The sequence below is a fragment of the Thalia democratica genome, chromosome 7 (assembly GCF_965202585.1).
Source record: "Thalia democratica chromosome 7, ktThaDemo2.hap1.1, whole genome shotgun sequence".
Taxonomy (NCBI): domain Eukaryota; kingdom Metazoa; phylum Chordata; class Thaliacea; order Salpida; family Salpidae; genus Thalia; species Thalia democratica.
In genome coordinates, this window is record NC_139171.1 from 48,270,433 (window position 1) to 48,294,951 (window position 24,519).

Consider the following 24,519-nt stretch of genomic DNA (forward strand, 5'->3'; position numbering starts at 1 on the left):
TTAAATCTTAAACAAGTTTAAACTATTATCAGTCTTTCGACCTCTTTAATACTCTTTTCAGGTTACAAGATTCTTAAAATCCTACAGTAACTGTTATTTAAAGAGTAGTATGTCCAAACTTATGAATTTTGTATATTTATTTAAGATCAGCTAAACATCAATTTAAATTATTTATTTTAATATACCTTTAAAACAAATGTAAAGTTATAAAAAAGGACAAAACTCTATTTCGGTTGTAAATAAGACAAAGTTTAATTTAGAGCGATTTAAAAGTAAAAATAAATATTAAAAACTATTAATATTATTTATTTTGTAAACTTTATTAATATAAATGCTTCATTACGTTCGTTTTGTAAATGACTTTCGATGTGTTTGTTTTAAAAGTTTTAACAATTTTTTCTAAGTTTATACATCGTAGTTGTATTCCTACTTGTGGTCTGATGATCGAATTGGCATGATCAACTCTTTTTTATTCGTAATTTACAGTTTAGTAAACATGTGATAAAGTGGTTAGTGTTAGGTATTTTTTTAATAGCAACATAAACCGTAATAATTAAAATACTAAAGATTGCAGCACTTCAAAATTAAAAATTTAAATAAAGTTCATTCAACATCTAATTATACAAGTTATTAACTGTTAAGTGAAAAATTTGGCTGTGTTCTGGCTTGTAACCATAATAAACATAAAAAGTTGTTCTTTTAATATTTATCAATATTTTTTTTTTCGTTGTTAAAAATTATTAAATCTTTTTAACTTCACATTTTTTAATTATGGTTCTGGTGAAGTATTACTTATTTTTTAAATACCAAGTTTATATATTACTAAGCTACCGTTTGCTGGTATGATTAGTGAGGTCAGGTTTTCTAACTGCCGTACAATGTAAAAAAAGTCCACTTGCAAGACAGCTGGTACGCTCGTTAAGTGGTTAGACCAGTAAACGTAGACGAAAGTAATCAGAGTCAAAAGACTTTCATTTACTGAGAAACAATTTGTTAACATAAAGTTTTAATCATATAAATACGGTCATCAGACCACAAGCTCTCGGTAGACTGTGATTCCCGTTTTGTTCTGTTGATCAGACACATCAATGAGAAATAAATTAAAATGGAGTAAAGTATTAGGTCAGGTTCCCGAATAAATAGATATAAAAAAATTTTACAAAACGAAAAAAGTATAAGTTTAAAACTATAAGTTAAACACATTACAAACTAGTAGGTTTTTTTTGTAAAATAACTCTTATCAGTAAAATAAAAAACAATTGGACAGATTTTTTTTTAAATATAAAATTTTAACCTTTTCTATGAAATTTAAAAAAAGTTTAGTTGACCGTAAAATTTTAGTTTTGTTAACAAGTTTATTTAAAAATTTTCACCAAGTTTTTTAGCATAAGAAAAAAAAAAAACTTAACTCAGTACTGAGTTATTTTAAATCTAGAAAGACATATTTAAAATATCTTCTAAATCGAACAAATCTTTCAAAGTACGTTAGAACAGCATTATTAAAGTAAAACGTAAATGAAATTCTTTGTATAAACTTATGTAAATAAGATAATAAATCAAACTCCAACTAAAATTTCAATAATCCTCCTCTCCTTCTCCTTCTTCCTCCTCACCTGCGTCGTCTTCCAAACGCCGGTACTCTTCGATCAGACCGGCTACCTCCTCCCTCGCCACCCTGAACTCCGCCTCCTCCACTCCCTGCTGCTCGTAGTAGTGCAAGTTCGTTCTGCTACCGAGCATCTCGTCGAACCGCTGCAAGTGTCGGCGGAAGAGCTGCTTGACGGCCGTGTTGTTGCTCACGCCGCCCGCGCACCTACGTCCCGCCGCCACGCATCCGTCGGCCAGGCGTCTCGGCGGCTCGCTCACGATTGCCGACTTGATGGCGGTTGGGCATGCGCTGCTGAAAACGACTTTTTGTTGCATTTTGAATTCTCGAAGGGCCGAGTTTAGGTGCCTAGACGTGACGTCTCCTCTGTAAGACAAAGCAACGGCCAAGTATTTACCCGCCGACACGTCGAGTTTCACGGTTTGGTTGTCGTTTTCAAAGCAGGCCGCGGTCAGGCCGCCCACCGTGAGCTGGTTGTTGCGAGTTTCTTTTGGTAACAACGGTGCGTACGATGCCGTCAAAAATTGCATTCGTTTGCTGTAGACCAAATTTTCTCTCAACTCGTTCAGGTCTGCGTTTACACCTCCCTCGAACCTCATGCAGGTGGTGGCGCAAGAGTATGCGTGAGCCGCGACTTCGTTCATGTTCCTGTGACTCACCCGCTCAACTCCGAGCTTCTTGCTGCAAATCTCGTGGAGCGCCTCGTTTTCAAAAACTATCGAGACGTCCGAATGCTTCAAAGAGGAGCTCGTTGAAAAGACGGCGTTGTACGAATCGATATCATGTGAAAGTTCGGCTTTAAAAAGCGGGCTCGCGGGTAGGGAAACGTTGAGACGTTTCCGTGGGTTCTTTCGATCGGGAAAGGAGTACTTACAGGAGGTCCTTGTGGAGGAAAAAACGTACTTCTGTGAGGTACTCCCATAAGCAAAGGGATGTTTTCATGATGTATTTCCTGAGGAGGAAAGTTTTGAGATGGATAAACAGGCACCTGTGCTTTTGTTGCGCTTTTGTACTCTGCGCTCAACTCTGCCATGATGCGAGCGCTCAGTCCCGATCCGGTGCACCCTGAAGCAGAGTGGTTTACAATGAACCTTTGAAAGCCATCAAAACGCTCGACTTTTAATCGAATCTGGTTCATTATGACGTCAAGAAAGTTCACGTCGTAGTTGCGCCCCATGGCCTACGACTTGAGCGAAGCTTCCTTCCCAGAACAGATCAGCTGGTCGGGATCAAACAACGTTGCTCCCATTCTGATCTCGTCTATGACGGAAGGATCCGTGTCGACTAAAAGCGCGTTCGGAACGTACTTTCCGTAGGGAGTTTTGTCGAAAAAACTGTTGCGGATCTCGCTTTCGGATGCTCCGTCGAATATTCCATGCTCGAGGCAGAACAGCTCCCAGCAAGACTGTCCGCTCCTGACCCCGCACTGGCCCACGTGAAGTGAAAGAATCTTGCGGTCCGACATTATGTGGAGTTTTATAAAATTATGCTGGCTGTAGTGATAACAAGTTTAAAGTTTTAAAAAACGTAAAATCATCTGTCTATTTTTTTTTTTACTTTTAGTAATATTTATTTTTAATATTCAGGTTTATTTTGTCTGTATAACTGTGATAAAAAAAAAAGTAAATATCACGTTATTAATTACATCAAGAACTACTGAGTTTCTTTATATGATACTAAGAGTTTAGATATGTTATGATTTTAAAGAAACTAAACATACTTTAGGTAGATTTACACCTTATAGCATAAATAATATTGAGTTTTTTATAGAGATTTATAAACTTAAAAGAATTAGTTATGTTTTAGCTAAAAAAGTAGCTATCAATATTTATATCGAAGAAAAATATTCAATAATTAAGTTAACACAATATTAGTTATACATCAGCTGAATTTGGATGAAAACCATAACTCTGCATAAATATTTTAAAAGATCAAAAGTTTTACTTGTGCTTTAAACCTAATTTAAACTTATGTTTTTCGTATGCTCTTAATTAAACCTATACAACAAAAAAAAAACTATGATCATGAAAACATTTGGACTATAATTGTTTTTTTTTCTTATCTTACTTATTGAATTATTTTTAAACTAAACTTTATTTGTATTGCTTGAGTTTTTTGCTCTACTTTTTGTTTTATTATATAAAACACATTTTAACTATATTTTTTTCGTTACGTAATGTAAAAACATTATTAAATATTAAATTTTTATGTTTGAAGAATTGGAAGAAGTTACTGCATGAAAAAATAAGAAACAAAAATACATATACACTTACCGTAGTTTTCATAGTTAACTAATACAACTTCAACTAAAATATATCAAAACTTAAATTAGTTTTAATCATAACCTCGTAAGTTAAAAAAACAGCTGATTGATAAAAGTATTATAAACAAAAACTGACTTTATGTTGTTAGTTCTTATTTAAATTGTGCTTAAATGTGTTTATATACTAAAAAGATACGGTTAAAGACATAAAGTTGATAAATTTAATTATTTTTATCATTGAAACAGTTTAATAAACCCATTTAATGATTATTACTGTTTCCCCTCTTTAACTAAAAAGCTTTTAATTAAGTTTCTTTAACTTAATTTATAACTGAGTAACTGGAAGTTTTACATCAGTTTTTACATACTCATTTCACAAACGCCTTCTTATTAGATATAGGTGGTTTACTTGTTTATTATCGCGTTGTATTTAAAATCGCCCATCTGGACAATATCACCCACTTTAGAAAGCCCTTTTTCACATCTACAGCTGTGCGTTTACTTTTCAGATTTTTTTAGTATGACTAGTTCTTTTACAAAAAAATTATATATAAAGTTAGAAACATACTTTCTAAGTTTTTTTAGCTTTTTAAGTTTTTAGAACTGTTTTTTTTTCATTTATTTAATAGGTATATATTTTAACCATTTTAGATAGCCTTAAGTTATAAAAAAATAAGAATAAGTGCTAGAATTTTGTTTCTACAATGTAGAATTCGGTATACCTTTGTGCATTTTGAAAGCAATTTTTTTTATCTAATATAATTTACTTACTATTCTTATGTCTTTGAATTAAGTATCTTATATTAACCACTACTGAATTCAAAGACAAGAGAATAGTAAATAAATAATAATAGATTTAAAAAAAGTTGCTTTCAGAATGCACAAAGTTATACCGAATTCTACAGTTTAGAAACAAAATTCTAGAAACAAAGTAAGTAATAAATATAAGTTACTTCAAGTTTCACTAAATGTTTACGACATTTAAAACTTAAGATAAAGACTATTGCAAATAAACATTTAAAAGAAATTGTAAAATGCAAGAGAGTCAACTTATTTTTTGATTTAAATCTTTTGTACCGAAAAAAAAGAATGATTAAAAATGTGAGCTAATTAGTCTTTTACGTAAAGTCATAAAATTTTATTCGAGCTAATTTCTTAAAACTAATTTACAAATAGATAATATATTATATGATCTAAACGCTCTTTACTTTATAGAAAAAATAGAGCAACACGTGTATTATTCAAATTAAATCTTTGTACATTTGTTTTGAGTTTAAAGTTAAATATTTTAAGCTATACTTGTAACAAACTAATTATCGGCATTTTATTTTCTATTTTAACGAAAAGCTTCTTATAACTGTTTACTTTTTATACAAATAAAACACATATTTGTTATTTTAATAAGATTAAACTGCTATTTTTAGTTTTAAGATAAACCATTTTCTAACAGTAACAAAAGTGTAAATAAATTAACTCGTTGTATTAGAAAAGCTATTGTTACAATGACTAAGAAAAGGCGTAGGCTTAAAAATAACAGATTTTTTTATTATATTCTGCCAAGTATCAGTTGTTTTAAGATTTTATTTCGCTTTTACTTGATAGTTTATACCAGTGGCAATGCATAATTTTTTAGGGGATGCACAAGTTTTACTCTTTTCAAAAAATTAGAAGTAAACATCAATTTTTATAATTGAAAAAATGTTTTAGTCCAAAAAATTTTGAAAACAATACCTAAGTTATAGATATTTAATAAAGAAACTTTTTTACATAAAACATCTAAATATTTATTGAGATAAGTAAGAAAATAAAACAAATTACAGGTAATAATATCTACTAACGATTTTTTTATCTAAAACATGTAATATCAAAAGTAGTTACAAAGAATACGCTGAATTCATTCTACACAATAGCTAAACTTCTCATTTGTTTACCTTTGAAAAGAAAATGCGTGCTTCGCTTCCTTTTGTTTACAAATAAAATCATAATTTCCTCTTTAAACACTGCAATTTTTTTTAATAAAGTAATGAAAAATGAAATAACACTTGGGGAGTTTAATCTAGACCAGGATTTCATAATTTTTTTTTTCATATAGCCCTTTAAAGAAATAAAAAAAATTATGCCCCCCAATGCTTAAGTAAGCATCAGAACTTTTTATTATATTTTTACTTTTCATCATCAACTTCAGAATATCTAGTGTAAGTTTCAAGCTATGGCCTCATAGCCTCCTTTGCAGCTTATGACCCCTAGATTTCTGAGTTTTCCCCAAGTGGGCCATTTAGTCTACTTTGGGAAACCCTGATCTACACTTACCAATGGTATTTCGTAAAAACGTTTTCTATTCTCTTCGTAGTTGATAATGTCCTTTCAGTTTCAGTTGAACATAAGTACAGTTAAGAGAATTGCTGAAAGTTTTATTGTTTCATTAAAACTTTAAAATAGATTATTATTTTTAGGTACAACAGTGTTTTAACAAAACCCCTTTTGCGCAATTCTGTTCCACTATACAAAGCTTTTAATTCTCTTTCTAACTTTTTATAATCTACAACAGGATAAAACTTGTTCTCTGCTTGGATAAGGTCATAAAAAAACAGGTAAAATAAATATATTTATTAACTAAAAACAATTAGGATATTTTTAAGTGTCCTGAAAACTTAAATATTCCTACAACGGTTAATCTAATATCGTCACAAACTTCTTTTGAGGAAGAAAAAAGGTATATTTTACATGATCTGTAATAATTGAATTCTAAACTCTATTAACTGCAGCTTGGAAATTGCTCACATGTTCTTAAGCAAAAAACATCTTCAATTAGTTAAAAAAAAAACAACTTCCTTTTTTGATGTAATTGTTTTTTTTGCAAAATTAGTTTAATAATATTAAAATATTCATGCAGTATTTAAAAAAACGTTGACTAACTAGAACACAGTTTCTACGTAATATATTTTCTAAAAGGAAGTGTTAAATTTTATTAAAAAAATCTTTTTATTGCATTAACTCAAGCAGAAAAGTAGTTTGCGGCAAATATTTGGAACTATGAAGGGAAAAATGAACGTATTAGCGACGACGAAGCTATATATATCCTTAAAGTTTATGAAAGACAAGTTACTATAGCCTTTAATGATGTTCATCCTTTCCTGGAGTGCACTGATGACTTTTCAAAAAAACATAAAACGCTGCTTTTAAATAAACTTCTAACTAGTTTCTTAAGAATTAAAAATCGTAAAGTATCAGGCAAACATAACTTTGATAACACATATTTCTAAAACATTTTTAAAAGACGATTCCTTAACCTAGCGTATTTTTTACTCAGCACGATGTATTCTTTTAACTAAAAAATATCTATCTTTATTATCTTTAATATTTGTAACTACTACTTTAACTAGAAAATAAATATGTTTAGTTAATGTGCTTGTGACAAAGAAACAATCAAATACTTAAACATTATAATAAAACTAAAGGAGTGAACGCTGTTAAAACAAGCATAAGTAATTATCAAAAAAACAAAACGTTGATAAGAGCAATTTTATTTAAAGTGATAATTACTTATGCTTATTTCAACAGCGTTCACTCCTTCAATTTCATTAATTTTTAAGTTTTGTTCCAAATAAAACTTTTATCATTTGATAATATAGTTAGTTATGTTTTAAAACATATTAGTATAAAGTTTATCAGCTTCTCAGTTGTGAACAAAAATGAAAATTACACTGCTATAAAGTGAAACAAAAATAACTAGTCTAAATAAAAAGACCCCATCAATCTAATAAAACACTTTTTTTTTAATAAAAATTACCTAGTGAAGTTAAATTACAAAAAATTAAAACTAAATGAATTCAAAATTTTGACTACATAGATGTAAAGAATCTATGTGATTATAAAGATTCTAAGCAAAAAAAGATAATCTTTTGTTTCCAATAAATAATTATCAATAATGGCAGTTCTAAGATTTAAAAAAATGTAATCTTTCTATAGAACTAAGTTCAAATAAAACTTTAGGTAAATCATTAAATATCTTATAATTGTTCTACTAGTTTGACCCTATACGACTGTTTCTAATTTAACTTTGTTTTCTAAATGTTTTCGTTTATCTACTCCAGCAAAAATTTAAGATTTATAATCTTATAAAAATTTCTTTCGTAATTTCATTTTACCTACTTTATTTTTAGTAACCAACTTAGATTTATTTTCTTTAAATAATTAATATATTAAAACATTATGGAACATTTACTGTACAATAAAATAAATCAATATATAACACAACAAATCTAAATTGTTTGCTGAATTGTGAATCATGTTTGTTTTATTGTATAAATATTTTTACTTGTATAAAAGCGTTCTGTAGTATTTATAAAAAGTGTTTTGATTCTATTTTATGAGTGCTCTTCAAAAGCAGTATTTAAATTAATTTCAGTACTTATAATTAAAAAAGAAACAAACTTTTGATACTAACTTTTTAAATTATAAACAACGTCACCATAATTTTCAACACATTGTAGTTTTATTAACAACAGCAAGCAACGAAATACAGTAGACACAAAGTTAAAATTCGAGTCTCAGTGCTCGTAGAATGAAAACTTTTCATAACTTCACACAACAAACAAAACACTGAGTTCATCATTTACACAAATATCACCAGGCTAAAAAGCGTCAAACATAATTATTCAGTGAAACAGAACAGCAGTGGTGACTCGATAACGCCAAGCAGCACGGAATATTTTTCAACAAAACATCTGTCCATGGAAAATGCAAACTGGTGATTTTCCAGCTGATGATCGACGAATTAAAGATTACTACTTTCAAGCGATTGAATAAAAGAAAAACTGGTTGAAGAAACGTATCAAACTTGAAGAATGTCAAAAATGGCGTACGGCGCTGTAAGCAGTGACGAAAATGATTCGAATTAGTAATCCATCTAGATCTCGTATGTGGAACGCGAAAAGATTGTGAAGAGTAAAAGTTCAAGAGTGGTGAAGCATGCATTTGTGGAAAATACCAGCAGACGAACTTGGTGTGATAAGAGTGAAAGTAAAATTAGAAGATTTTCTAAAAACCGATGTTCAAAGTCCCCTTCTTGAAAGCTTCGGTCGGCAACGTCTTTTGTCGCGCTTTACAGCTGAAATCTTGAAAAAATCTGTCGATATAAAAGCAAATGGTTAGTTGTTCTGTTTAAAAGTTTGTAAAAAACATATAACAGCTATATAAACGAATTTTGATAAATAAAAAGTAATTAAGTTTGATAATTATAGTAGTGGCGTACTAAAAAAGTAAGTATTTTCTTATTAAACTACACACAGGTAATGGTAACCTATTTAATAATTTAATAAAAAAAAACACTTTGCTTCTGGTTATATTTATTTTAACATCTGTAATATAAAATAGGCTGTTTTGTAAAAAGAATGCATATGTTCTAACAATATGATACTAATAATTCTAAAAGTAGGCCTTAGATACTTTAAAACTTCAACAATAAACATTCAACTATAAACTTCTTAAATTTTTTTCAAACCAATCACATACCTTATATTTAAAACTTTAAATTTTAACCGAGAACATATTTTATATTTAAATTTTCAAAATTGACCAATCAAATTAAAAGTAATTTTTAAACCGACCAATCACGACGCGAGGAGGCTCTTCAGGTTGGGGGATTCCCATTAAAACTTGCTCCATTTCGTCGTACTGCATGTTGAGTATGTCGACGTTCAAATCCGGAAACTTTTATAAATTATAAATCATATTTTTCCCAAATGAAGTTTTTTCAGTACGTAAAAATTATAAAAAAAAGTGTTAAAAACAGATGTTAAACTAAGTATGTTGAGAAATTAAAAAACTTTACATACATTAGTTTGTAATAATACCAATATAAGTATATGAATATTTTATTATACTTAAAGAAAAATCAAAAAACTTTTATTTTAAACTCGTTATCATTGCTTCAAGTACTTTCAAATGCGTCGTCAGCAAGCAAGTAAAATAATAACTGAAAAAACATATTTTTTATGCAGTAAGTTATTAAACATAGTATGAAGTAGCTATAAAAATTAGAAAATGAAGCTAATGGTTTAACAACTTTTTCTTATAACTTAAGACCTCAAAATTACTAAATAAAAACTTAAGTCAAAAAAAAAAGTAACTTTAAGGGCATATGAGGGGGGTCCGACATTTTTTTTTACTAAAAATAACATTGGAACTTATATGAAAGCTTAAAGTACAAACTACTAGCCAGTTTTTACAGAATTAGAATTAGAAAAACTTTTGAGATAGATTTAAATAAAATTTCCGATACAAACGTATAGACCGCAAGTTTTTCGGGGTCAATTTTCTCGAAAATTTAAAAAATCACTAAAACCTATCTTCTCCTTCATTTTTTGAGATAGAGACCTCAAATTTTCAGGAAACGTTTCTTTTATAGTTGTTTTTTTAGGTTGTTTTTTTAATAAATATTCTATTTTAAATAATTAAAAAAATTCCTACATTCAATCTTTTTCAAATTTAATAATACACTTTCTGTGAAAATTTGAAGAAGATTGCTTAAAAAATGAAGGAGGAGATAGATTTTTAGTTAAATGGTCTTTTTAAGCGTTTTTAGTTTGCGCCTTCCATTTAGAACCTATTGAGGTCACCGACTTTGACTGCTCATATCTCAAACAATACTTTGAATTTTTTCAAGCGGTTAAAAATGTCAGATTGCCCAGATAAAGCTCTATAAAATAAGATCAACTTGTAAAAATCAAGGTGGACCCCCCTATGCCCTTAACGTCTTTAGGTGTTTATGCTTAGTAATATATGAGGTCTTTAAATATAAAAAACAGTATTCAAACCACAAGCTTATTTTTTATAGTTACGTCATAATATATTTAACAACTTACTGCATAAGAAAATCTGTTTTTTAAGTTATTATTTTACTTGCTGCTGACGACGCATTTGAAAGTAATTCAAGCAATAATAATGAGTTTAAAATAAAAGCTTGTTGATTTTTTAAAGTATAATAATAAATTTTACACGTAGTAACTGTTAAGACAAAAAAAACGACTGAAGTACCAGAAAGACAGTTTGAGAAACTTAAATATCATAATATTACTGTTACTTCATAATAAGAATAAAATTGCAAACACATAAAAATCATTAACTTAAAACTTTGATATGTCTTAATTTTTTCTATTAGTATTTATTGTCCTAATATAGTTTTTATAATAGTATTAATGTTAACAGAACAATCATTTAAATTTAAGCATTAAGTTCGAATGTCGTTTAGATATGAGTTTTAGCAGTTATAAAGTTTTTATAATTAACAAAACTTAATGAATTATCAATGCAAATAAAAGTACTTACCACTGATCCAAATATATATTCGAGGATGTCGATAAAAACTTCGAACAACAGTTTGTTGATGATGTTCAAATTTTTCACTGTTTTATTAACAGCAGCATTGGTCAACTGATGTACAGAGTCTATATTTGTGAAGGTGGCGATCACCTCAATCGTCATTTTTCTAGTTTCTTCTACCTGAAAACCGTTTAAACTATTAAAAGTTTTTTATAAAACAAAAGCAATTGGTTTTTTGTTTTTTTTTGAAAAATTTCATACAAAAAAAACTTTAGTACCTTATTATTATATGTCTAATACATGTTAAAATAATTTTCGATAGATTTACATGAAAAAAATACATAATAAAAAAATTTAAAATAAAACTAAAACAAATAAGTACTAAATTGTTTACACTTGATATTTTCTTCTACCTGAAAATGGTATAAGCTATAACTTTTTTTTTACAAAATTGAAAGCTATTGGTTTTATTAGACTATTTAAAAAAAATATATTTAAAAAAAAAGTATTTTGAAACTAAATAAATAAATTACAAACTTAAACAGTTTTCAGTGGATTTTCATAACAGAAATTTATAATAACAATTGTGTATAAATTTAATGCAATAAATACTAGATTGTTAAACGCGATATTTTGTTGTTCAATAAAGCTCGTGATTAAATTGTTTTTATAAATAATACGTTGAACTTTACTTCCGTAAACAACAATATAAAGCGTTTAATAGCTATAATTTATTAACGCAAAATACAGATAGTAATTGAATTATTTCATAAGGCTTACTAATCTAAAAACAATAAGAGACACAAATAAATAAACACATTAAACTTAAAAAAACTTTAGAGAATAAAGTTAATCTAAAACAACATTAGACCAGTGGTCTTTACAGTGTGCATAGAACTTATTTTGCTGTACACAGAAAACTTGGTAAGGCTAATTAAAATTTCTTCAAATGACGTTTGCTTTGTTTTTTTATATATGTATTAAAAAAGCTACATAAAACTTAAATTAACAATACTTAACATGTTAATTATATATTAAGACGCTTAAAACATAAAAAAACAGTATTTTTTATTAATGATTTATTATAATTTTTTCAAGTAATTTACTGTGCACAGCTTCTAAATGGTTTATAACCGATGCATCATACAGACCTTCTGTTGAGGTTAGCATTTTTGTAGTAAAATCTTTGTCAATGAAAATATTCATGCAGCTTAACTAAAAAGTCTTCAAAAATACAAGTTGTTAACATAAACATATTTAGCTTGTAAATTTAAAACCTTTGCGCTAAATTGAAAAATATAATCAAACAGTCCTTATTCTAGTTGTACTCAGAGACTATTTTTATATAAGAAATATAACCTATTAGCGACAACTTTACAACCTCGTTTTTATTTTGTTTACTCTTTGGGTATTTTTGATTGGCCCTTTAACAAGGTTAATTGACACTTAAGATAAAGAAATATTTGTACAGTGGTTTTGAACTTGTGTACACAGTATAAATAAGTTTCAGCAAACCAATTTAAAGTCAGCTCATCTTAGTTTTAGCTGTTGAAGCGTAAGACTAATATTTGTACACAATTAAATTTGTTTTGAGATCTAAAAAAACATATATCATCCTTAAAAAATCTAAACTGATGTATAACTCTTGAAAACAAACATGGATTTACCAAAAAATTTTTTGAAAAAAACCTTTAATTTATCATGTAGCAAACAAAGAGTTGTAGCTTGTATTGTCGGTGAAATAAATAATTTCAATCGTATATAAGTGTAAATTAATAACTAGGTTTTAATCGATAATTTTTGTCTAAAAAATATTGTAAAAGTATCACTTAAAAAACAAACTTGAATATTTTAGATTTTTACCACGTAAAACATCTTAAAACTTCTTAATAAAATTCTTTTTTATCAATATAATCTAAAATAAGATGTTAACTTATTATAAGTAGTACATAATTAAGTATATTTTTAGTACCTGAACTATTAACTTATGAAAATGTGTGTACAAAAATAAAATATAACAAATGTTTGATATGTGTGAAATAATGCAGTAGAAATACCAAGTGTATTTATTTCTAGCACTGTAATTTTTTTAACATTTAATTTTTGCAAAGATCCTTATAAATGAATTTATTTATAAAAGTTTAGCGCGTAGATGCTTATTGAAAATTGTTTAAAATAATGAATCGGTAATACAATCTTGAGCTCTTGAGAAATTTACTGACTAATTGTTAGATTTAGTTTAAATAAAATTTGAGCAGTTGCTATAATATCATGATAAAAACAACTTGACAAAGATGCTTGAGCAGTTTCTAAAGATTTTTAAACTCAGCTGTAACAAGAAGTGGTTTTTTATATCATACAATTAACAACTTTTGCATGACAGAAGTTAGGTGAAGAAGGATAAGTTAAATGTTATATAACTAGAACGAACAGAATAAGTATAGTGTAAAAAACTAAAATGTATAAAATAATTTAGTAAAAAAACTAGCTTGTATATAAAAATTATTAGAAATCAACAATCTCATTATCTCATTAAACATTATCTCATTAATAATTTATAAGTGTACCCAGTGGTAGTTGATAAAAAATTGATCTACAACTTTTTATACACATAAATTAGTTACAAAAACTAAAAACTTATGCTTTTATATATATAAATTTTTTTAGCTTTTAATTGTATTTATAAAGTTTTCTTTAGTTATTCGTAAAGAAAGTTCTAATAGATAAATAAATAAAAATGTTATCCGCAGTAATACTAGTAATTAATATAAGTAGCTGGCGACTTAAAAACACCAACATTCTTTAACTTATTGTAAGTGCCAACAGTAAGCTTTTATAACTCCTTCTCTACATTTTCAAGTAGTTTTGCGGCAAAACTTCGTTTTCAAGTGGAACTTATTCCCAACAACGATAAATGTGCCAATTCAAAGATAAGGTTTATTTTTTTACTATCAGCAAAAAGGAGTAAATGTGATTGGCTTAATGTATTACATTAACAAATTAGTTCTAAATTCAAAAGTTATTCGGTTGTAAATGTTGAAAAAATTTTAAAACTCTAGAAAACAAACTATAATCAAAACAAATATAACGATTTGTTTTAATCTGCTTAATCTGTAACAACTTTGCTTTAACGAAGTCGACTAGATATGATAAACTTTAAAAGAAAAAGAAAAAAGTCAACAATTTCCAATCAATTATTCCTTATATTAATTGTTACAAAAAATAAATAAACGATGGTTTAAAAATCTACGAGTTTATTGCAACATTTTGTTCAAATTAATTTCGGACAACAGTCCTTCATCAGTAAACTTTAAACTAGGTTCTGCTATGTTGTAATAAACCTGTAAATTTTTAAACCATCGTTTATTTAATTTATGTAACTACTGATGCAGGGAAAAAAATCACTAGTAAAATAATTGACTGTGTCCTGAACCGACTTGCGAATTATATATAAATCTTGTCTTATATTAATTGTTTAGAAGTTTTTACTTATTAGTATAGAACATTTTATGTAAAAAAACAAGTTTAAGCAATATAGAAAACCAATTGAATTTTATAAAAACTAATTTAAACTGTATTTAAAGTTGATTTTTCAACCTAACTTTACTTATAAGTTTTATAACCAGTGTAAGCCATTACCACTTGTAAATGTTTAAAAAATATTTACAAGTGAAAACACTAAACTTTTGGTTACAAACAAATCTTTCTTGACACAGGGTTGCTACTGATTTTTGGAAATTTTTCTCCAGGTTTTTAAAAGTACTAGTTTTTGGATCTATTGTTAGTTTAAAATTAAGGTTAAGGTAAAAAACTGTGTTAAATAATATAACAATATTGAACATAAACTGTAAAGCTACTTTAAAACTGTTTTTAATGATAAATAAATAAATTGTTGAAAACAAGAAATTTTTATTTATATGATAGATTTTTTGTGTCGTATCGAAATTTCACTACTTAAGATATAAAAATTGTTTAAAACTCCAGTTTTTTTTTTTTTAATTTTCCAAACTCTAGATTTTTTAGCTTAAATTGTCAAATTCCAGGTATTTCTAGGTTTTGTGGCAACCCTGTTGACAAATATATAGTATAACATGTAACTGTTTTTTTTTTAATATTTAGATTTTACAGCACTCAGCTTTTGGTTATGAAGTTTTTTATTTATCTGATAAATACTCAAGTAGAACAAGGAATTTTATTTTAGAAAAAAAAACTCATTATTACAATAAATATAACATATCACAAAACAAATCGAAAACTAACCTTGAGAGAAAATTGGGCGAACCTACTTGGGGTTTTGTGCACATACGTGGTACACAAGTTGCACACTTTCATCAGCTGCTCGCTCAAACCCCTGCAGTAAGCGATCACACCTCCATCAGTCTGCAACACAATTTGAAACGTGTACTTTATGACAAATGTTAGTTAAAACAAAAATTGCAAACTACCTTCAAACTCTCGTGGCCAGCTTGAGGCGCCTCAGCAGTTGCGGAACTTTTTTTCGACCATTGAATCTATCGAGTACATAAAAATTTAAAGCTTATTTTTAATGCAGAAGTTGTTCTAACATCTTCAAAAAATTTAACTAGTGAACTGTTAAAAGGCAAAAATATAGAGTTAAAATACAGTTAAAAGATTCAAGCTTACCAAGTTAAGAGAAATTTTCAACTTATTTAATAGTCCTTTAGTGTTTTCCGTGATCAGATTCCATTTTCTCAGCGCTTCTTCGTATGTACGCTTTTTTAACTAAAAATAGAAAACTTTATTGTAATTTGATTAAAATTCTATTAGGTTTGCCACTATCTGTAGCAAAGAAGTCCGCCAAAGTGACAAAAAACTATTCTGATTTAGATGAAACTAGCTTGATTTAGTCTTAGTTTGTGAAGTAATTAAAAGAAAGTAAAAGTCAAAAACTTTAAAAATAATTTTAATCAAGTCTGTGTACTTACTACGAGAAAAACGTAATTTATATCAAATAAGTTGATTTTAAAGTCCTTAGAACTAGTCTAAAATTTTGGAAAATATTATAAACTAGCGAAATGAAATGATAAATGATAACTAGAGTGTGTAGAAACCCTGATTTTACACCAGATAGCTAAGAAAAATTATTAACCTTAGTAATTTTTATTGTAAGTAAGTAAATATTAGGTATTGTAACATAAATCAACATTTTATAGATTTATTGTTTTAAATGCAAAAAAATCGTCGCTTTAAAAACTTTTTTAAAATATTCAAACTATGTTGAGTTGATTGAATAGTAAAGAAAGGAAACTAAGCCTTTGAAAAACATTTGCTTTTATTTTGAAGCCTTATAGTATAAAGTTAAAGTTACTTTTAATATAACTATACACTTCTGACAAACTTTTGGGAAACAATCAGTTATTTGAAAATTTTATGGAGGAAGTTTGTTTAAGTTAATTTTCTCACAACATTGTAAATTAAATAATCGTAGAAATAATATATGTTTTCCAAGACTATTTTATTTAATCACGTAAAACTTTTGTGCAATATACTTATATGATTTTCAATGAAACTTTATAATAAAATGAAAGAATATAAACTAAAATTATTTGTAAAAAACAGTAATACAGTTTATTATAGAAATAGTAAACTACCAATTTGTAGAGGTTATTAAAAATATTTAAAAAACGATTGCTTAAAAACTGTATTAAACTTGATTTTTAGAAATTTTTACACCATTTTCCTTTTTTTTTATTATTATTAAACTTTAATTTTTAATTACATCTCAAAAATTACTAATATTTTTCAAAAGAGAAAAATGTAAGTAACTTGGCAAAAAATATCAAACTGAAGAAGAAAAAGTCCTATTGTACATATTGTGCAGTTAAATTACCATATGTCATGCGTTTTAAAAATTTGAATTGCTAAAATTCTGTGGATTTTAATCTGGGAATAAATCTAAAAAAAATATTTTTTATAAGTTAAAATTAAATATACAAAACACAGTAAAAAGAATAGAGACAGGATAACATATTAAACATGACAAAGTACTAAAACTAACTTTAACATTCACACTTGAAAGGTATAAGCATTTAAAGCCTAATAATTAATTAATAAATTTCAATAGGAGTTAATTCAAAAAAACATCTTTATTTGTTCTAAAATTCAACTAAACAGCAAAAGTAAAAAACTAGCTTAAACTATATTTATTGTGTTTTCATTTATTAATACTAAAACTTTTAGTTTTAAATAAATATTGACTTGGTTAACCCAAAAACAATTGGTCTACAAAAGTTTAGTGATAAAAAAATTTAGTGATAACTTAAAAGCTATTATAAAAAAAAGTTAAAGATGTTTAGCTTAATTTCTGTTTTACATTTTATCAAGTAAAATTGCAATTACACACAATTAAAACATTAAAATAACAAACGAAATTCCAACGCTGCTCTATAACTAGTATAAAGAACTAACATGTTTTTAGTTTAAGTTAAGTTTTGTTAATTTTATTTCTCACAACTGAAAATACTTTGCAAAAATTATTTTATAATATTATTTTTTAATAATTACCTAACGAAAAAAAAAAAAAACAGTCTGTATATATAACTCATAAATAAAAATATTAAAACCACAATGTTATTTTACTAAAAACTAAGTTAATAAAATTTGAAACTTATTAAATCAAACTATTATGGCTCCAAATTTTAGAGATAAATGAAAAAAACATTAAAAGCTACTAATAAAAATTGGAATAATATTAATAAATATATATGTCTTTTTTATAATATATTTTAATTTGCTGCATAAAATGACTGGTTAAATTATATAAGTCATTAAATCCGTCATAAATAAAAATAGCTTACATATATTTTAGTACAACTTCAAAAAAATATATATCCTCAATTTATTAAGATAATTTAAGTTCGAACGTTATATATTTATTGTTTAAATGAAGTTAAAAAAATTTGAAAAAATAAAAATCAAGTTTAATTGTGATGTTATATTATGGTAGTTATTTGTTACTTTATAAGTTTAATACAGATTTAAATAAAAACTAATTATTACCAACACATTTAGTTTTAATAAAAGCACTTTAATATCAATTTTTGTTCGTTAGGTAATATTTCAACTGTTTTTATCTATAAAAAAACTATTGTTCAAAATATAAGACTTAAAAATAGAAGTCTTCATCCTCCAATAATAAACTGTTCTTTTCTAAGTGCAATTACTTAAAACAGTAAAAACTTTATTTCTTTTAGAGAATAAATTCAATAAGAAAAAGTAATTGTCACCTCGGAATATCAAAAAATTTCATTTTAAATGTAATTAAGGTAACCCAACATTATATTTTTAGAGTAATAATTTAAGAAGTAAACTAATTTTTTTTAATTAAAAAAGTTAAAGTGTCTCTAACTAAAAGCTTAATAACTAACTTAAATATATGAATAATTAACATTAAACATATTTGAAACTAAATACATAACTATTTATATCTAAAACTCAACCATCTTAAAGTAAAATAAAAGTGGAAAGTTCACTAAAATTAAAAATATTAACATATTGGTAAATTAAACAAATAAAAACTGATAAATTTTAAAAAAAGTCCTAGATAATGAAATAAATATTGCTAAAGTGAACAAACAAAAAATTAGAAGTATTACAAGAGCTGTCAAAGTTTTTATATTAGTTATTTAAGTTTATAGATCTTATTTGGTGTTTACAAAATAATCTAAAAAGCTTTTTTTTAATGTACTGTATTTATTATAATGCTACTACTAAATAATAATTACTAAAACAACAGTATTTACTTGATATTAAATTTTTTTTTTAGAGAAAAATACCAGGTTAACAATATCAACACGGTGCTCAATAAATATAAGCAGATTTTTAGTTCTAAACAACATTCATATTACCTTTTCCGATATGTCATTTATTTTTTCACATGGCTCAGTTTGTTCACTTTGATCATTGTTCTCATCTTTAAAAATAATAAAAGTTTTTCATTTTTAGTTATATGAATATATTAGCTAAATATATAAGTCTTACATGCTTTAAATAAAAACAAAACTGCCTTATAGTTAGGACTACATTCTACAATGAACGATATATTTCGTTGAAAAACATTTAATACATGTAAAACATACAAAAATATTTGTACACATAATTTTTTTATGTGATAAAATAAAATTTAAAAAACATAACTGTTCAAAATTTAGATTCAATCGTTTGCTAACAAAAGATCCTAGTGAAACAAGTTCACTGGAATAAAAATAAAAACAAATTATACAGTAACCTTCCAAAACCTAGTTGAAGTGTGTTGATTCGTTAACACACAGAAACATATGTTGGTACAATAAAGGAAGTACTGTATAATTTATTGTTATTGATTTAAAAAACATAAATAATATTTTTTAAAGCTAAATTTTAAATATAGTTGTGTCTATTCTTCAATCTTTGATAATAGTAATACCTCGGGAACACTTTTTTTCACGTTGTTCAGCTTGTGCATGTTTTGGCAAGTAGTATTCTACAATGTCATCAGTGTAACATAAAACTTTACCTATCACCTAAAAATGAGTAAAATCAAACTACTGTTAGTATTGTAACAGTTTTCTGATAATCATGTACAAAAATTTTTTATAACATTTATAGTATTTATAGAAATCAGTAGAAAAAATATTTAGTAAACAAAGTTATTAAGGGTTGTGACATTTTACATACAAAAATAATGTTAAGCTACTTTGTGAAATCTTCAAGTATAAACTATAAATCAATTTTTAAAGAGTATAAAAACTTAAGCTAACTCTCAGGATGTAATCAGTTTGTTAAAGTTTCCAATGGACTGTGATTTGTTTATTGTCATGTTTCTTACAAATAATAAAAAAAAACATTAAATATCTATATATTATTTTGTTTCGATGTAATGTTTTAGCTAGTGACCTCAAACTTTCAGAAGACATTAATTTAAGATTTTTAAAGCTTGCAATAGTTATAAGTTTTGAAAATATGAAAAAATAAAAGTTGAGGAAAAAATGGAAAAAAATAAGTGTAAATACTTTTTAAATAAAAAATTTTTATATAAGTAATTGATTTAAATATTAGTTATGAACTTACTGTAAACTAAATAAAATAGAATAGAAATAATATTTTTCATAATATTATCATAAGTAAAAGATATTTTTCTAATTAAATGCTTTTTTTGATTCACCTTTTTACTTTGGATCAACAATAGGAACCTGTAGCTATATATCTCATCAACTTATATAGTGTATTTAAATTAAATGAAGAGCATCATGTGCAGGCTTATATTTTTTAGGTTTGCCATGTTAAGAAGTAAAAAAAATCTAGGCTGAAATTAATTTATTTACTTAAATAGTTACTCATTAGCATTTTTGATTCCCTATACTAAACTTACTTTTTTAGCTGGTTGATTTAATATTGGGATTTTATTTTCCAGATGGTCCAAGTGATTATTAACATAGTTATTAAGAGATTCACCATACTTGCTTCTTACAACAGGTTTTGATGTTTTGACTGCAAAATGTGCAATATCTTCTGCTACCTATTTAGTTTTGAACAGAATTCTTACTAATGCTTGTAATAGCTCTAAAAACTAGAATCGAAAAAATTATTATTTTGTAAGTCTAAATCAAAATAACAAAACGCTTTAAAATGAACTAAATGTCATTTCATATATGATAATTTAACAACTATAATTAAATCTATTGAACATAAAGTTAGTATTACACTTTTTCAATAAGTAGGGTTGCAACTCTTTGAGTCAAAAAGAACTATACTGAGTGACTAAAAACTATCTTAAGTGACCTTAAACTATCCTGAGTCATCCTGATTTTTTTTCAAACTATTAAAAATACAATTTTTCATTTTAACAAAATCAATAAAATTAGGTTCTTTAACAAAATTGGTTATAAAACAACAAAATATTGGAACTGAATCTCATTAAAAATCTATAAAAAACTTGCCTGGAATTTTTAGAAATGCTAAAACTATTTTGATTTTTTTAACTAAACTGGCTTGAGTCATCCTGAGTTTTTTTTTTTTTTGATTCATAATACCCTGAGTCATCATAAGATTTTCATAACTTGAAAAATATCCTGAGTGTCCTGACTGTGTGGCAACCCTGAATAAGTTGCAATTTAACTTACGAATTAGATTTTATTATACAAAAAACCAATACCTTATTGTCATGAAACACAAAACTTTTAATTATTTCGTATAAATCAAAATAAGTACCTATACAACCTATAATTATTTTTAAGAAAATACTTTAAACTGCCTATAATTTAAAATTGCCCCTTTTTTGCCAATTTAAAGTTTTAATGTATTGCCCTTTTAGATAAGCCCTGAGCTAGCAATTTTATAATTATCAAAACAAATTAAAACAGTTTTTGTTTCATTAAAGTTAAACTTTGTATATATATTTTTGCAAAAAAAGCTTTAAAAAAACATGTTCATAAAACAACTACTTACTTTAAAACACGGAGCAACTCTTGGATAATTGTTTTTTATTTCGTCATAATAATTCTGCAAAATTTCAACTGTTGAATGCACCAAAGGAAGATTTGCAACTCTTATGAATGCATTTTCAGCACTTCTCTGTAAATTTTTAAAAATTATTATAGCTGCTACTTATTAACTATTTAAACTCTATAATTTTCAAAAAGTAAATTTATCTTTTAATATAACTTATATATTATACTATCTCTACTGCCATACTAACTTGTTAGTTTTTATCTAGTAACAAAAGTATTGATTGACTTAAGCAATGTTTACAAGAAAGTTTTACTACCTTAGAGAAGGTTTTTGTACTTATCTAGTTAAAGTTTAAAAAAAAACACAATAATATCAGAACAGAATATTATAAATTAATAGAAAAACATTCAACTTTTATTCATATGGCCTTTATTCAAAAAGAAGTGGCTAAAAACTAAGAAAATTATGTCAGAGTTATTTAGTACCAATAATTTATTTTTGATAAGTTGTAAAAAACAAAGCTAAACTTTTAAACATCTAAGTCTTTTATAATACTTAGTTTTATTATACATAGTAAATAGTACTAAAATGACTTCATTGTATGTTGCTAAATACTCCAAATTCGATTCGTCTTCAGTGACATTTGAACTTGAACAAGAAGTTTCAGAGAATTTAGTTTTTGACTCTTTTGTTGTAGTACTAACATTTGTGTCAAGTTTTGTATTCATTTTTTAATATTCTATAACTACATACGAACAGTTAGTGTGACCTGTTAAAAATTAGAGCTAAGTTTAAAACAGAGCAATTAGTTTAAAACTATTTTTTTAACAAAATAAAATTTTGCAGGGTAAGGCTTATTTACTTAAAAATATTCTTAATTTAGTTTTAAAACTTAATTTCTGCAAAATAATGCTATATCATTTTTATGACAGATATAAAAAAGTAAAATTATAGTCTAATCTTAACAAAACAATGGCTGAGTTACAGGAAAATTCAAACAAAAACAATTCAAATTGCAACAATTCAAACTCTTATAAATAAAGGTACCATTTCTTAAAAATAACTATCAGTTAAAAAAAAAACAAATATATAGTACAAGGTCTAACTAACAAGATTTTGATGTAAAAATAAAAAAATGAAATAATAAATACAAGTAGTTATGTTTAATTACAAAATATATTTTTTGATTCTTTTAGCTGTTTTGAAAAATTTTTGAATTAAAAAAAAATGTACTAGAAAGTTTGACTTTAAAGAGTTAAGATAGTTGTAAAAAAATAAAAAATAAATAATAAAAATAAATAAATCAGAATGATCAAAATTTTTAGAGCTTGAAGTGTTGAGATTTGATTTGCTGTACATTCTTATAGCTAGGACTTATATAAAGTACAAATTAAGGGTATAGAGAGGTAATATATCTTTACCGAAGAGGCTACCAGTTGTTTTACCTTTTAAAAATTTAAAGTAGCTTTTGATATATATAAAATTTAGAGTAAGTTTTCAATGGAAGGAGACAACTTAAATACTTCACTTAAGCTTTTAAAACATCTGTTTTAAAACCTTCTCAGTCTAACACTTAATAAATTATGATCAATTTTACAAATCATACTTTTAGATGTTTGTATTAAAAAGACCTATTACTATCTAAGTAAGTTAAAGTTTTGTTTCACACAGAGCTGTATACCTTTGAGAAGTATATGGGAAGAATTACTGTTTTTTTTTTAAATCAATTTGACTATTTCATATATATCATATTTGTCAAGGACATAACGTTAAGGGCATGGGGGGATTAAAACACTTTTTACAAAATTTGAACTTTTTTTTATATAGCTTTTACCAAGCTAAAAGATGCTTTTTACAGATTTAAAAAAAATCTAAATAATTTTTGGATATAGCTGGTCAAAGTTGGAGGAAACAATAGGATCATTATAGGAGGCGCAAACTAATACAGCAAATATCTAGAAATCACTAAAAATCTATCTCCTCCAATGTTTTTTGAGATAACTACCTAAAATTTCAGAAAATGTTACTTGCAATATTTAGAAAATTCTGTTGGAAAGCATTTTGAACATATTGTAAAATAAAAGTTTTATAACAAAAAAGAAAACTGTTTTTTTCGTTAATTTTTTATATAAAATTTTTTTTTTTTTTTGTAATTTTTTTCGACAGAATTTTCTAAATATATCAAGGAACATTTTCTAAAAATTTGAGGCAATATTCTCAAAAAACGTAGGAGAAAATACATTTTTAGTGAAATAGTCTACTTTTGCTGTTTTAGTTTGCGCCTCCTGTAAGGATCCTATTGTTGCCTTGGACTTTGAACGGCTTTATCTCTCTTAATATTAACTTTTGCTATCTGCTATATAAATGAGTAAAATGGCAACTTAAGTTGTTCAGTCAGTTTGTTTCTTGTAAAATTAGAAGATGTTTGTCAATATTTATAATAAAATTTACATAAAAAATTTAATTATTAGTAAAATATACTTAGGCATATTTAGAAAGTTCTATTTAAAAATTCGATTATAAATAAGCTGCAGAAACTTATATTAATTCGCTAACACACAGATTGATTTGTTAACACACAGAAACATATGTTGGTACGATAAAGGAAGATTACTGTACAATTTACAGAACCCAGTTGAAGTGTGTTGATTTGTTAACACACAGAAACATATGTTGGTACAATAAAGGAAGATTACTGTACAATTTGTTTTAAGTTGTAGAAACTCATTCTACTTAATGTTTTTAAAATTTAATTTTAGCTGACGAAGTTTAGTATAACAAACATATTTATTTAATCACTTAGTAAGCAGAATTTTCTATCATAGGCTACATAATGTGCCTAAGTTATTATTTGTAGCTAGAATGTTAGATAGAGAAA

The 24,519-nt window shown here is 26.1% G+C and overlaps 2 protein-coding genes across 3 annotated transcripts; both read right to left on the reverse strand.

Moving 5' to 3' along the window:
* Window positions 1-1,575: 1,575 nt before the first annotated feature.
* Window positions 1,576-2,783, reverse strand: LOC145841498 (tubulin alpha chain-like). The gene is made up of 2 exons (XM_082948857.1): window positions 2,595-2,783; window positions 1,576-2,511 (listed from the first exon to the last, which is right to left on the reverse strand). Exons 1-2 carry the CDS (start codon window positions 2,781-2,783, stop codon window positions 1,576-1,578), a joined length of 1,125 nt encoding a protein of 374 aa, XP_082804983.1.
* A 5,568-nt stretch (window positions 2,784-8,351) lies between these two features.
* Window positions 8,352-22,404, reverse strand: LOC145840662 (perilipin-2-like). 2 transcript variants are annotated; one of them, XM_082947985.1, is made up of 11 exons: window positions 22,235-22,404; window positions 21,639-21,764; window positions 20,563-20,709; window positions 19,618-19,714; window positions 19,061-19,125; window positions 15,837-15,935; window positions 15,638-15,703; window positions 15,453-15,572; window positions 11,199-11,372; window positions 9,479-9,581; window positions 8,352-8,997 (listed from the first exon to the last, which is right to left on the reverse strand). In XM_082947985.1, exons 1-11 carry the CDS (start codon window positions 22,367-22,369, stop codon window positions 8,924-8,926), a joined length of 1,206 nt encoding a protein of 401 aa, XP_082804111.1. In that variant the 5' UTR covers window positions 22,370-22,404; the 3' UTR covers window positions 8,352-8,923. The 2 variants fall into 2 exon arrangements, with proteins under 2 accessions (XP_082804111.1, XP_082804110.1); XM_082947984.1 differs by having other exon boundaries at window positions 15,453-15,596.
* Between the last annotated feature and the right edge of the window lie 2,115 nt (window positions 22,405-24,519).